Genomic DNA, 12,810 nt, shown 5'->3' with positions numbered 1-12,810 from the left:
GGCAACATTACGAAACGAGCTCGGTGACGGAAATCAGAAACTTTATTTCCCTCTGTAAGTACAACTTCCACCAATATTTCAGCGAAGCAATTAAGTACAGATATTAGCATGATGTATTGAAGGGAAACTCCTAATTGGGAGTACATCTTAATTTGGGTGTAATTACTCATGAGAAAACTGCATAGCTTTCTTTTGCAGTCGTTTGGCTGCGCTCGGGTGAGTAGCCACTCCATAATAGGTCCAGATATGTATGCACGCGGCACGTATTTCCGGGCACATGATGTAAGATTCTAATAGCAATCGCCTGGGAAGTCTGCTGCATCCAGAAGAAAGCATGCGTCCGGATTTTATGGACTATGCTTCTGTGCAAGTTGTGCCGTGCAGATATGCGAGTCACGCAGGCGTAGTTGCACCGTGCTTCGAGGCCAGCATTGAGAGTCATTCGCTCTGTAATGCACACTGATGCGCCTTATACAAGTGTGACTGGGTGCGTGCACTAAATACAGAGCGCACACTTATAATACTGCGGGAACATGTGGCACGTGCAGCGAGCCTATACACCTACTTGTGTGGAACTCTGATACATGACTAATCTTGGAAAGTGCTCGTATTGCAGGCGGGCGTCCGTCAGAAAGCCAGACAAGGGGGTCCTCGCAGGTATGGTCGACAACTGGAGTGGTCAGCGTCGTTGAGAGTGCAGCACCCTGGCGCACGCCAGCTCGCCCAGGAAGGCGCAAGAGGCAAGGCAGCACATGAATCCCCAGAGCAGAAAGAACGGCACGATATCTTCGAGGCGGATGCTTTCCACCGATGTGTCGTCCGACTGGATGCAGCGTTGCCACTGACCCTTGCTGTCGTCCATCCACTTGGCGAGCAGACCACTTTCGTAGAGCTGCTGTAACCTGGAACGATCCCACGCCTTACGTCACCGTGCGAGTGCCTCCATTAAGTGCATGCCTATGTGAGAGTGCTGCACAAGCTCCAGACGGGATGTACCTCCTTGCAATGGTGCGCAAAATCATTACCTCCATCACGTGGCCACGAAAGCGTCCGCGGGGATCTGGGAGCGCCTCGCTCAGTGCTTTACCCGCGCACCCTGACAGGCCTCGTGCGCCGCGAAAACGGTGCTGAAAAGCGCCCTGTATGCTTCTGCTGAGTAGTGCAAAGCCCTCGCGTCTGCTACTGGCTTTACGAACCCCTAGTTTTCGATTGTGATGCGTCATAGATCTCAACAAGTTGAGGGCGCTGGAGGATTGTTCAGAATACTACGCTGCGAAAAGGTAAGATATCATGCGAGGCCAAGCGCGTGTTCGTAAAATTAGCGCCGATATTTCAGCGCTCTGAGAGTCGCTAGTCAGGCGGTTGTAATACCTAGCAGGGGCGTAGCTGGATATAACACAACAAGCTTTGAAAGCTCACAATGATGTACCTTTCGTTCAAACACCGAACAACGTAATGTTGACTGTGTGATTTGTGTTGTTTACTGCATCCCTTTGTCTTGTGGCAGAAAGTGTGTTGGCCAAAAAAAGCTCCTGTCTCAACGATCGGCTACGCCAGCCCAACAATAATGTTAGAAATACTTCCGGAGGCAACCTAGCTATTCACTGCAGTAGCTGCCTCAACTGCGTTCAAATGCTAAATCACTGCCATACCATTGGACGAAGTCGAGATTAAATGACCCGGGAGACTTCTATTTCAATATATATTAAAAAAAGCTTGCATTCTTGTGTATGTCAACGTAATCCTGCACATGGTTAGTGGTTGTGTTCTCGCCAGCTACGCATTGTTATCGGGTCATTCGCATAGGAATGTTGAGAACATGTATAAAGCATTTGCGGTTTCGCAAAATAGCAAAATAAACCATTCGGAAGTGTAGCGCTCGTTCTTGTCTGTTTTTTCTCCGTCCGCATTGTTTTAGCGCTTTAAAAATGTCATACTTGCACCAACTAGCCCGATCAGCCGCACTTCTGAACCACTAGTAATCTCTTACATTTTATCCCGCAAAACATCTCCAACACTTCGTTGGTTTTAAGTAGCATTTCGCGTTAATTTGGTCCCTCTCGGTTCTACGTGACCCCGCACGACTGCCTATCCACTGCAACAGGTACAAACACAGGTTTGGAAGAGAACTCCCGATGTAAATGTAACGCAAGCGAAGTCGACTAAAAGCGTGCTTTAAATATTCGTTGAAGACAGCCCCAAATGTTATCGCTTTTAACGCTAGTTTGACACCCCGGCATACAAAACTATCGGATGTGGGAAAACTGTCGAGCAGCTGCCAACGCCTCCGGTGGGCGTCATACGCATGACCCTTGCGCCATCTAGTAAATTTAACGCTTTCGGAGGCAAACATACTTGACCGTACCGTTGGTGTTCGATAGTGCGCAAAGCTATTTTGCGACTGCTGCGGTTTAATTAGAAGACATCGGGGCTCCGTCTGTAGACGCAATGTGAATCGCCCTGTGCGTTCCCTTTATCTATACCCTTGTTCCCACCTCTGTTTCCCATCTTTTCACCCCTTCATTTTTCTTCCCGCAAAACTTGGATAACTTGGATAACTTCCCTTGTCGTTCTGTGATTTCCCACTCCCGGCCGCGGCGGCGGCTCACTGGTTATGGTATTCGGCTGCTAACGCGAAAGTCGCGGGTTCGATCCAGTCTGTGGCGTTTGCATATCGATGGATGCGAAATGCGCGAGACCCGTCTACTGCGCGATATCGGTGTGCGCTAAGAACACGAGGTGGTCAGAACTAACCGTAGACATCCACTACAGCGTCCCTCATAGCCTGAGTGGCTTTGGTACTTTAGTCCGTATAAACCATAAACTGCTTCTCACTCCTAAACAAAGCTTAACGACAGCACTCGCCTGACGTAGATTCCTCGAAAGATTTCTTCGTTGAGGAAAGGAGAAAAGGCGTAGGCATACGGGGACTGCTCGAGCGGGTGTCTGGCCACGACGAAAGTGCGCGCGTTGTAGCGCTCGCAGTAGGCGGCCATGTTGAGGAGCATGGAGCCGTGATCAGCGATGATCACTGCTCGGCGTTCGACAACCTTGGCCAGCCTTGAGTCCAAAAAGATAGTGTGCATGGGGACCATGGCCTTTCGGAGGCGCGACAGCGCCCACACATTTTTCACTGCCTCCGAGTTGGTGTGCTGCGTGCCACAAGGACCATACAAAAGAAAAATGGTTAGACCCGAAAAGGAACGTTAAAAGCGTTTCCTAATTCAGCATTGGTGTTAAGGGCAGTGCAGCAGCGTGAAGAGCATGCCCTTCGAAGTTTGAAAACCCTGCGGCCACAAAGCAGAAAAGCTCAGCTGCTGCTGACAGTGAAATCACCGCCTAGGCTGACGCTCAGCGTGGAAGTGCATGAACTCAGCTTGGCGCATCTTTGTGTCAAAGGTACAGAAGAAATTATTGAAGAAAGCCACTTAAATCGCAGGCCTACACACCTCGGCTTTTCCTGACTGTTTGCCTTTGCTGCGTCTATCATTTTTTCATGATGACCACGATCGTCTGCACTCTTGCAATGCACTGACCGAATAGTGGTAATTAGCTGCTTCCCTTCCTCTCTTGAGGCTTGTTTGGCAACCCTACAATGAGGCTCGGCGCCAAACAATGCGCCCAGTTTTGCTGGCGTAAATAGAACCACGCTAGAGCAACTGCTCCAAATGGTGTGAATATGACAGAGGTTTCCTACCGCCGCGCGCTACCCGCTTGCGCAAAACACACTGTGGCGCTTTAGTCCGTCATGCATACCATATATTCCTGTGTATAAGACGCACCTGCCATATATGCAAGCTGTCACTGAAGAAGTTCGTATATAAGACGCACCCCAGTTTACCCAGTTGGGCTAGTGAGGCTTAATTAAACACGCTTGCGCGACTATCGCGAAATGCACCGTACCTGTGAGCAATTCTTAAGCAACGCTAAGTGATCGAAAAAGGCAACACTCACGCCATACCCGTCCACGTTTTAGCAAAAAAGAAAGAAAAAACGATACAGCTCCCCATATGTCCATAACAACATTTTATTTCTACTTGAAACTTTCGAAGTCTTCATCTTCAGATGCGCTATCAAAAGGTTCACCCATTTCTGGAAGCAACTCGGCTGAAACATGCACTACGTACACGGAGCAAAAAAAGTTGCAAAGGGTGACTAAAAAAGAACGCCGGCTTGTCTTGACAATGGCGAGAAGCGCGATTGTCACCATCTTTTGGCGCTTCTCATTACTTTTGCTTGGGGCCTCCGAAACAGCTGCGCGTTTGTGTTCCCGGAAGTCGTCATCCCCGCCGTTTCATGATAAAGATCACCTAGAATGTCGCGCACGGCGGTCCCGGTATTGAAGTATTAACCGTGTTACAACCGCGTTATTGGTAGGGATATTTTTTAGGTGAAAAAAGCTTGAGCATGAACCGGAGTAATCGATGAACTCGCAAAAAAAGATGAAAAATTCGCATATAAGACGCACCCTTGTATAGGACGCACCAGCAAGATTTTCGAAAAAAAGCCGCGTCTTATACACCGGAAAATACGGTATATCATAGAAGTTAATTCTCACTGTACATCTGCAAATGCTTCGAAGTGCGTTCCCCGCGGTATGACAGGTGTGAGGTACGGTCTCTCCGCAACGTCTTCTATGCTGTCCACATCCGGTTCGAAGTTCACCACAGCTTGCTGAGACTTCAGTAGGCTGGCGAACGAGTTGGCCAGCACGACGACAGCCATCAACCACACGGCGAGTAGTATATGCTGGGACACGCGGCCGTAGCGTCTTGGACAGCCTGAAACAGTGCCAGTTAGCGATGAATCCGCGTCATACCACAGTGGCGACGTCGATGCGCACTCAGTGTGTATTCAACTCGCGAACATTCTGCTGCTTTCAGCTTTCTCACAACCACTGGTCTTTCCAACACAATTGATCTGCAGAATATTTAGCCGCTCCGCGACCCTCAAGACCCAGAAATTTCTTATTCTCGAGATTCTTAGGTTGCTCATGGTTGAGTCTTCAGAACGAGATGAGCTCTATTTCCGTCAGTGGCGCATAAGTTCGCTGGCTCTATCGATTGAACGAAAGTGAAAAACGTTCTTTGAGTGCAACGGCACTACTTGAACTTGGGAACTTCACAGAACCCGTCTAGCACGTTTTATGCTCGAAAAGTCAGGTCAGGGCGTGTGCGCGCTGGGTATGGCAGTACTGGCTCACATCATACAACTTGAATGCGTTTCTTGACGTTTGTCGTGATGTCAGTATTATTTCTAGCTGATGCTGATTGTCGTCCTTGTAAGGAGTAGAAAAATGGTTCCTTGGAGTTACCTGTTAATTTTCATTGTTTACTTCGATGCACCGCTCTTTATGCCTGAAATGTGTCCTCTTGTACCGACGACCTGTTACATACACAGATTTCTTTGGGCTCAGGAGTTTGTGCAAGGTTCGGTATCAGATTTAAATTGCCTTTACCTACTGCAGCAACGCATCAATGTTACTCGCGATGAACGTGATTCGTCAAGGATGGTGGGGCTAGCGACATGTGAACATGCGGCGGGGCTCGGGTTACTCGCGATCTCGCCGTTCGTGATACTGAATGCTCGAAACTATCATCTTTTATAACATAAACACCAAAAATTAGCCTTGTGTCGAAAATTCGAAAGACAGCCTCATGGACCACTTCATGAAAAGCTCACAGGGCGGTTACCACTGTCGCCGAGTCGACCATGAAGGTCTGATTCGGCGAGCACAACTGGCAGCAGCTTCCAGCGGAGCCCTGGACTAAGGGCAGCCGACCTTTGTACAAGCAGATGGACGAAGTCATCTGACAGCCGCAGAAGAAAAGCAAATCTAGAGCTTAATAAAGTTTTTCACTCACTCACTCACTGTGTAACGCGATATTCAGCGACATCTGCTCAGGTATTTTTATTTCGCGATGTATTGGGGTAAAGAATCTGAGAGCGACATGCATATATGTGCAGTTATAGACCATTCTTCTTGTTTTTCCCACATACTCTCTCCTCAAGTAGCACTTCTCCGCCAGTCCTTGATAGTCATGACGGAAGCCTTGGGAGGGGATAAATAGCCAGAGATGTGTGCGAGGGGTTGGACCAATGTTTGATTCTGGAAGACGAAGTCTATGCATGTAGTTCGGGAGGTTGTCCAGCAGTGGGAGAAGTTGCGTGGTAGGAGAACTACGCTGTCCCACGGGGCATCACCTGGTTTGAACCACTCAGCGTGATGCGTTTCCATGGTACGTTCCAGACACGTCATTAGTGACGGTCTCGTAGAAGTTTTTGGTAAAAGTTAACGCAGGGCACGTGTTATCTATACGGGGTGGTCACGTGATTGAGCTGCTGTTTGTTTTTATCCTGTGCTGGTGCTGCCCATCCTGTTCCCCACCACCCTCGGTCACGCTTGGCTGCACGCACTCTTTTATTGTGCTAGCACGAAGGCTTCCAATCTCGAAAAAAAAAAAAAAACTTAGTCTGCTTGTCTGAAGCCAGGCAGACCTGCAGAAATAAAATGAATAATATCGCCATGACTGGGTTTCAAACCTGCGGCGCAGCAAAAAAAGATCAGCTTCGCTGGCCACTGCACGAGAGCTCTATGCTATCGCCGTAACTTTTTTCTTCATTGCATGGAAATACTACCGAAAAGGAAAATCTGAATATGCTCATGCCACAAAAATCCGGGCTGCATAATACGAGCCCGCGATACCCCCGCACGTCCCCACCTTCCCAAACAACAAAATTCTTGGAGGCACATACATGTATCTAGACAGGGAAGCCAGCTATAGGTGGCTCTTCCAGTGCAGCATGTACTCCCCGCACCAAAGCACACTGCTCGCGTTACAAAGACTTAGATGTCCGCGGTGATTCGGTATGGCGGTCCACCATACGGCTCTTACAGAGTCTGAATAGTCCGAACACAATAGGCATAACACAGTTTTTCTCAACAGGCGAAAAACTGATACTGTAAGGTGTGATTTCAATGTCCTTCGTAAGCGTTCGCTGCAATATGTCCCAGAAGAACATATCATCACTGCACAACGGTCAATTGTCTCTAGAGTATTGCAAAGGCCGCACTTTAAACTCCATACATCGTTGATGCTATCGCCGCAACCGATAACACCTCGTGTTTAACTGAAACTCTCTCGAGCTGTGCATTGCATGTCGTCGTCTTCATCAAACTTGCATCCGTGCGCAGTAGATCTAGAACACACTGCTATCGCAGTGCCCTCTTGAGGTGCGCTAAGAGGTCAAAAAATTCCATAGTGCGCTACCATTAGATCCCCATTCAGCGATTTCGCCGGCTTTTGCCTTAACTTGAAAGACTATAGCCTCGAACCGAAAGAGAAATTAAAGGCGACGTACCAGCGCACGTATACTTGGCATTTGGCAAAGTAGAAGCTAAATCGGCTGTAGTTTTCTGGCGTCTACGACGACGACAACCACGCTTTGCCCGTAACCCTTCGCATTAGCAGCTAGCGCTGCGCAGTGTGACCGCCGCTGTCAGAGATCGAACCGTGATCAGTTAGCGAGCTTGTAGATTCCAACCGCGGAAAATTCGTGATGATCCCCCCTGTCTCAGCCCATTTACGTGCCCTGGTAGAGGAGTAGCTTCGGACGTGTGTCTGATACTTATATTACTTTCGGAGAGCAGAAGGCCTAGCAGGTCCCAGCCGAAGACGTAAGCTTTCCGCAAAAGTTGACCACTCTTCCTGCAATGCACAGACCATGGCATCCATTCACCCACGGCCAGCAGACAGGAGATGATGACAAGGAAGACGACCATCAGGAACCACACCTGGGGGGAGACAGACAGCTTACGTAACCTGGTCAATCCCCTGCCGTGGGTATACGCCATTGCAACAGAGGCCGACAACAACAATAACGACTGCTGGCGTCTCTCAACAGCTTCAGCAACAAATCGACTGCAATGAAACACTAACGAGAAGGCTGTATATGTCTTATTGGTTCGCTTGTCTACATAAAGCTCTTCGCTGGTTGTCACTTCGGCGCACAAGCACACGCCAGCTGCGCCACACCGGGAAGGAATTTCGAGCCGACTGCCAACGCCTTGTATGCGTAAGTACACGGGCTGAGTTAGAAAAAGGATGAAGAAGGATGGATAGCTGGGCTAGTTTGTAATAATTCATCGTGGGAGGGAACAGCGCGAACAAGACGAAGGACGAAGCATGAAGACTACACAGACGAGCGCTGACTCGAAACTGAAATGTTATTGAAATGAGCAAACATATATACACAACAATCATGTGCAAAAACAGAGAAAGAGCACTGGTCCGGCAAAATCAAAATCAACAACAATCGCAACTCATCCGCACACTTGACGAAGTCCTATCCTGAGTTATAAACCTGGAAGCTACATATCGGAACGCGGGCGCGCTACGACAACTCTGTCGAATTAAATTTTCTATGATTGCGACCACCTCCAACTTTCCAGTATCAACATTCTTGATAACAGCAGAGCCTGTAAAGTTAATCATTTGTGTTATTTAATTACGAGATTGATGGCCACAATTATACTCTCGCCTTGTGTCCGTCTAGTCGCCTTACTTGCGTGTGAAAACTTTGTGCATTAGCATTACTAATTTTTTTTCTAACATGGATTCCCAATACTGAGCACGTCGTGTTCCGTTGATCTTTGAAAATAAAGGTAACTTGTAGAGGTCAAAAACCATTAAAACTGCGCACACAGCTTTGTACATGCAATAAATTAATTGCAAACGTGAAACTTATTCCATAGCCTGCTGATAATATGCATCGTGCCTTTTTGGTACATTTCGCACTGGCCGACCTTAAATCAGCTCTTCTGCGTCTGTGGCAGCCGATACTCTTGACTTTTTTTCTGATCAATATCCTACAAAACTCTATAAGCGTTTGATGCCCTTTTCTGAGCATTAACAATAACTATATTAGTATTTGTGCGATCTGCACTGCACATTATACATCGGCTATACCGGTGTTAAATGGAGCGCAACTAACTAACAAAGATAAGTTCTACAAAAAAAAGTTTGCTTTGAAAGCTTACACCAACCTTCCTGCCATCCCACTTGACATCATCGCATGCAACGTGACGATATGTCTTCGTCGCTGGCAGCCGCGCAATTATGTTCTCCCTAAACATTATTAGAAAATGAGGTCGATATTATACCTGCTATCGAGGAAATCAGGAGCTGAATTTTTGAAGCCTTTCGTTCTTGGAAGAGTGATTGTTTTACGCTTTTGCCATTGAACAACTGCCGAAGGAACGGGTTCAAGCATATTACGAAGTGCGCATACGTGTATTTTGCCTGTTATAGAACCCCAGGTGGTCGAAATTTCCGGAGCCCTTCACTACGGCGCCTCTCATAGCCTGAGTCGCTTTGGGACGTTAAACCCCATAAACTAAACTATAAACTAAACTTCAACCACGGTCATCCATGGTTCACTCTTTCGAGCTGGCTGCCACCAGTTGTGAGACAGTTGGACTACAGTTATGAATGTTTTCACCCCAAGATCATTTCTTATTCTGCTTCTTTTTTACTTTCATTTTCAACTGTGTGTACGGGCGGAAATCATTTCTTTCTCCGGTGCAGTAACATAATTGGCTGTCACAGCAGGTCACGTCATGCGTCACTGTAAAAAAAATTTGCACCCATAAGGGTGCGTATCCGTGTCTATAACTCACATCCTTGCACCCTCCCAAAAGTGAGCAAAATATGCTCGCCGCACCCATTGTAAGGGTAGGATCGTTACAGTTGCTACCCTTTTCCGACTGATTTACAGTTTCATAGGCATTGATTGCTTTAAAAGGTGGCGATGAATTTTTGGGGGTGCACTCTTGAAGGGAAGTTAAACATTTCCCACGAAAAGCTGCCGACGACCTGTCTAACTTTGGACTACAATTACGGAATCTCCAACTATAATTATAATACCCAGATCTGTCTTTCGCGCTGTTTCTGAACCTCCTTGCTCTGGAGTCCCATTTATGATGTCTTCATGACGTTCACGGCGTGATTTTGCTGAATATATTAAAAAAAGGAGAAAAGCACTTGCTAAAGGAGGCGAAATTTCAGCATACCCGCTCGCACACTAACATGATGCTATAATGTGCCACATATTTCTGCCAAAGGAACATGAGCAGGTATAAGCTTAACGGGAATGAGTCATACAGACCTACTGAGGGGACAGAGTTCAACACTGCAGACGCTACTGCTGCACGCAATACTTATTTGCCATAACGCTTGTTTAGCGAGGGCCTCGGTTCTGGCAGCCTTGACGCCATAGGAAGCATAAGAGGGTTCTCACACAGCTTCCACCCTCGCCGTTCGATGACGTTCTACGTCACATCAGCGGTAACTCAGGACGTGCTACGTCCGCCGCTTAAGAACGTGGGTGGCGCTGATGAACACTCTCAAGGTTAGGTTATTTGTAAAACATAAATACCCCCGAAAGCAGAAGATGAGACAGCCGTCGCCGTAGCTCAGCGGTAGAGCACCGGACGCGTAATTCGGAGGTCGTGGGTTCGGATCCCACCGGCGGCATGTACGTGGTTGTTTTTTCTTCTGCCTTTCTAATCAATTAGCTTTAAACGAAAACATATTCAGTAATTTTCTAAATCGAACAACAGCACAAAATAAATAAATTAATTAAAAAATACCCTCGGTCCTTTGGTTTCTGTGGCTGTTGGCTTCTCTCATATTTATAACGAGCCCCTCATTCCCCTTCCCTTGTTTGCACATTCTCCAAGTTTATATATGCAGCCGCCGCGGTGGCTCAGTGGCTATGGTGCTCGGCTGCTGACCCAAAAGACGCGGGTTCGATCCCGGCCGCAGCGGCTAGAATTTCTTTGTAGGAGAAATTCTAGAGGCCCGTGTACTGTGCGATGTCAGTGCACGTTAAAGAACCCCAGGTGGTCGAAATTTCCGGAGCCCTGCACTACGGCGTCTCTCATAGCCTTAGTCGCTTTGGGACGTTAAACCCCATAAACCGAACCAAACCAAGTTTATATATGCCATTTCAATGAGCCCCTATTTGGGGTCAGTGACGCTTAGCACTTCAGCTAAAATAATTCAGTTAATTATCACGTTATGGGGGCTCAAATCGCAGTCATAGCTGCTCGCATCAAGGCTGCAGCTGTCATTGAATGGAAAGCTCGAATAGCTCACATAATTTTAGAAACACGCTTGATTGATCGGCTGCAGTGTTGTTCAACAAGTCAAAGAACACCTCTACGCACCCTTGCACCCGAAGGCGAAAGGCCTACAACACCATTGAACCTTTGAAGCGTGCATGAGCGCATTAAAGGTGCTAACGTGCTCAGCGCACGCTTTTAAAAGATACAAGAGAAAAAGAGGGGTGTTGAAAGGGTGCAGTCATTAATGTTAAACCTTTAAGGGTGTAAATTTTTTTTACAGTGTGGTGTGCCCGGACTGCGGCCCTTCCAGAACAAAAGAACGGTTTGACAAGGCGTTGCCGCATTGTGCATATGTGATAGAGCTTCAGGCTGTTGCCAAGAGGAAAAACCACACATTCTCTACTCATGTAACACCTCTCCTTATTTCCCTTGCCCTCCCTCTCCTTTCTGGAGCGCTTGGCTTATCTCGGGTTCGGCGGATTATCGACGGACCTTGGCTGCAGGAGAAAGGCAAACGGGACCATACCATCCAGCTCTTGGAACACTCCACGAAACAGATATGCAGGATGTTAAGCCGGATTACGAAGAAGAGAAAAGGGGTGAAGGAGCGAGATGCGTTACGGATCACTTCTGCGCTCATCATACCGAGGATGACGTACGCGCTTCCGTACCTACAACCTAACAAAGGGGAAAAGAACAAAATGGAAACATGCATCAGAAGGGCGTATAAGCAAGCCTTAGGCGTCATGACCTGCGCCTCGACAGAGAAGCTGATGAACATGGGGGTGTACGGCACCTATGAGGAGCACAGCGAAACCATGCTCAGATTTCAAATGGAAAGACTTAAAAGAACAGCCGCTGGCCGCGCACTACTGATCAAGCTAGGATACCCGGCAGAAGACGAGGGCGAAGACAAGACAGACATTGACAGCCAAATTAGGAGCACTTTCTTGGTTAAACCAGTGCCCAGAAACATGGACCCGAAGAACCACGAAGGAAGACGGGCGGCGAGATCATTGGAGTTGGACAGGTTCCTAAAGAAGAAACAGATGGTTCTGTATGTTGACGCGTCCAAGTACAGAACGAAGGAAAACGCTAGGGCGGTAGCAGTAGTGAACGCCAATGGGAATATAGTTACTGGTGCATCAGTGCGCACAAGGACAACACAAGCAGCGGAAGAGATCGCCATAGCTCTAGCCCTGACTGAAGCCAATCGGCAGGGACTGAGTTACTGGATAGCCACAGATTCTCAGGCTGCAGCAAGGGCGTACAGAGATGGAAGGATCGGCCGAAAAGCCGCGAGTATCCTCTTCGAACAAAAACAACACAGACATGGATCAAACAACACAAACATTCAACACACCATCATTTGGGTCCCTGACACTGGGGTTGAGGGAAATCTCATGGCAGACACCGTTGTCCGAGGGTTCACGAACCGGAGGGCGGGTTTGCCGGTGGAACCCTTCAGCACGCCAGAATCTTACGGGGAGGCAATGAAGGCGTTGTTGGGAGCGCGCAAGAAGTACTCGGCTCCGGCGGATATCCTCGACAGAGAGCAGGCCACCACGCTCAGACGACTACAAACAGACACCTACCCAAGCAGAGCCATGTATCACAAAATGTGGCCGAACAGATACGCGAAAGAGTGCGTGTGGTGTGGGGGCTACGCCACAACGTACCAC

The 12,810-nt window shown here is 48.0% G+C and overlaps 1 protein-coding gene across 1 annotated transcript in view; it reads right to left on the bottom strand.

Moving 5' to 3' along the window:
* Positions 1-12,810, bottom strand: part of LOC149371795 (putative glutamate receptor) — a 31,501-nt gene continuing 18,691 nt past the window's right edge. Inside the window, exons 6-9 of the mRNA XM_089585278.1 lie at positions 7,639-7,795; positions 4,564-4,781; positions 2,862-3,152; positions 1-892 (exon numbers count right to left, since the gene is read on the bottom strand). Coding sequence (XP_089441404.1) covers positions 680-892; positions 2,862-3,152; positions 4,564-4,781; positions 7,639-7,795 — 879 coding nt within the window. The 3' untranslated portion in view covers positions 1-679. The remainder of the gene's footprint in view (positions 893-2,861; positions 3,153-4,563; positions 4,782-7,638; positions 7,796-12,810) is intronic.

This window comes from Amblyomma mixtum, chromosome 1 (genome assembly GCF_055824585.1).
Source record: "Amblyomma mixtum isolate Tamu chromosome 1, ASM5582458v1, whole genome shotgun sequence".
Taxonomy (NCBI): domain Eukaryota; kingdom Metazoa; phylum Arthropoda; class Arachnida; order Ixodida; family Ixodidae; genus Amblyomma; species Amblyomma mixtum.
This window is presented reverse-complemented; position numbering and strand designations above follow the sequence as displayed.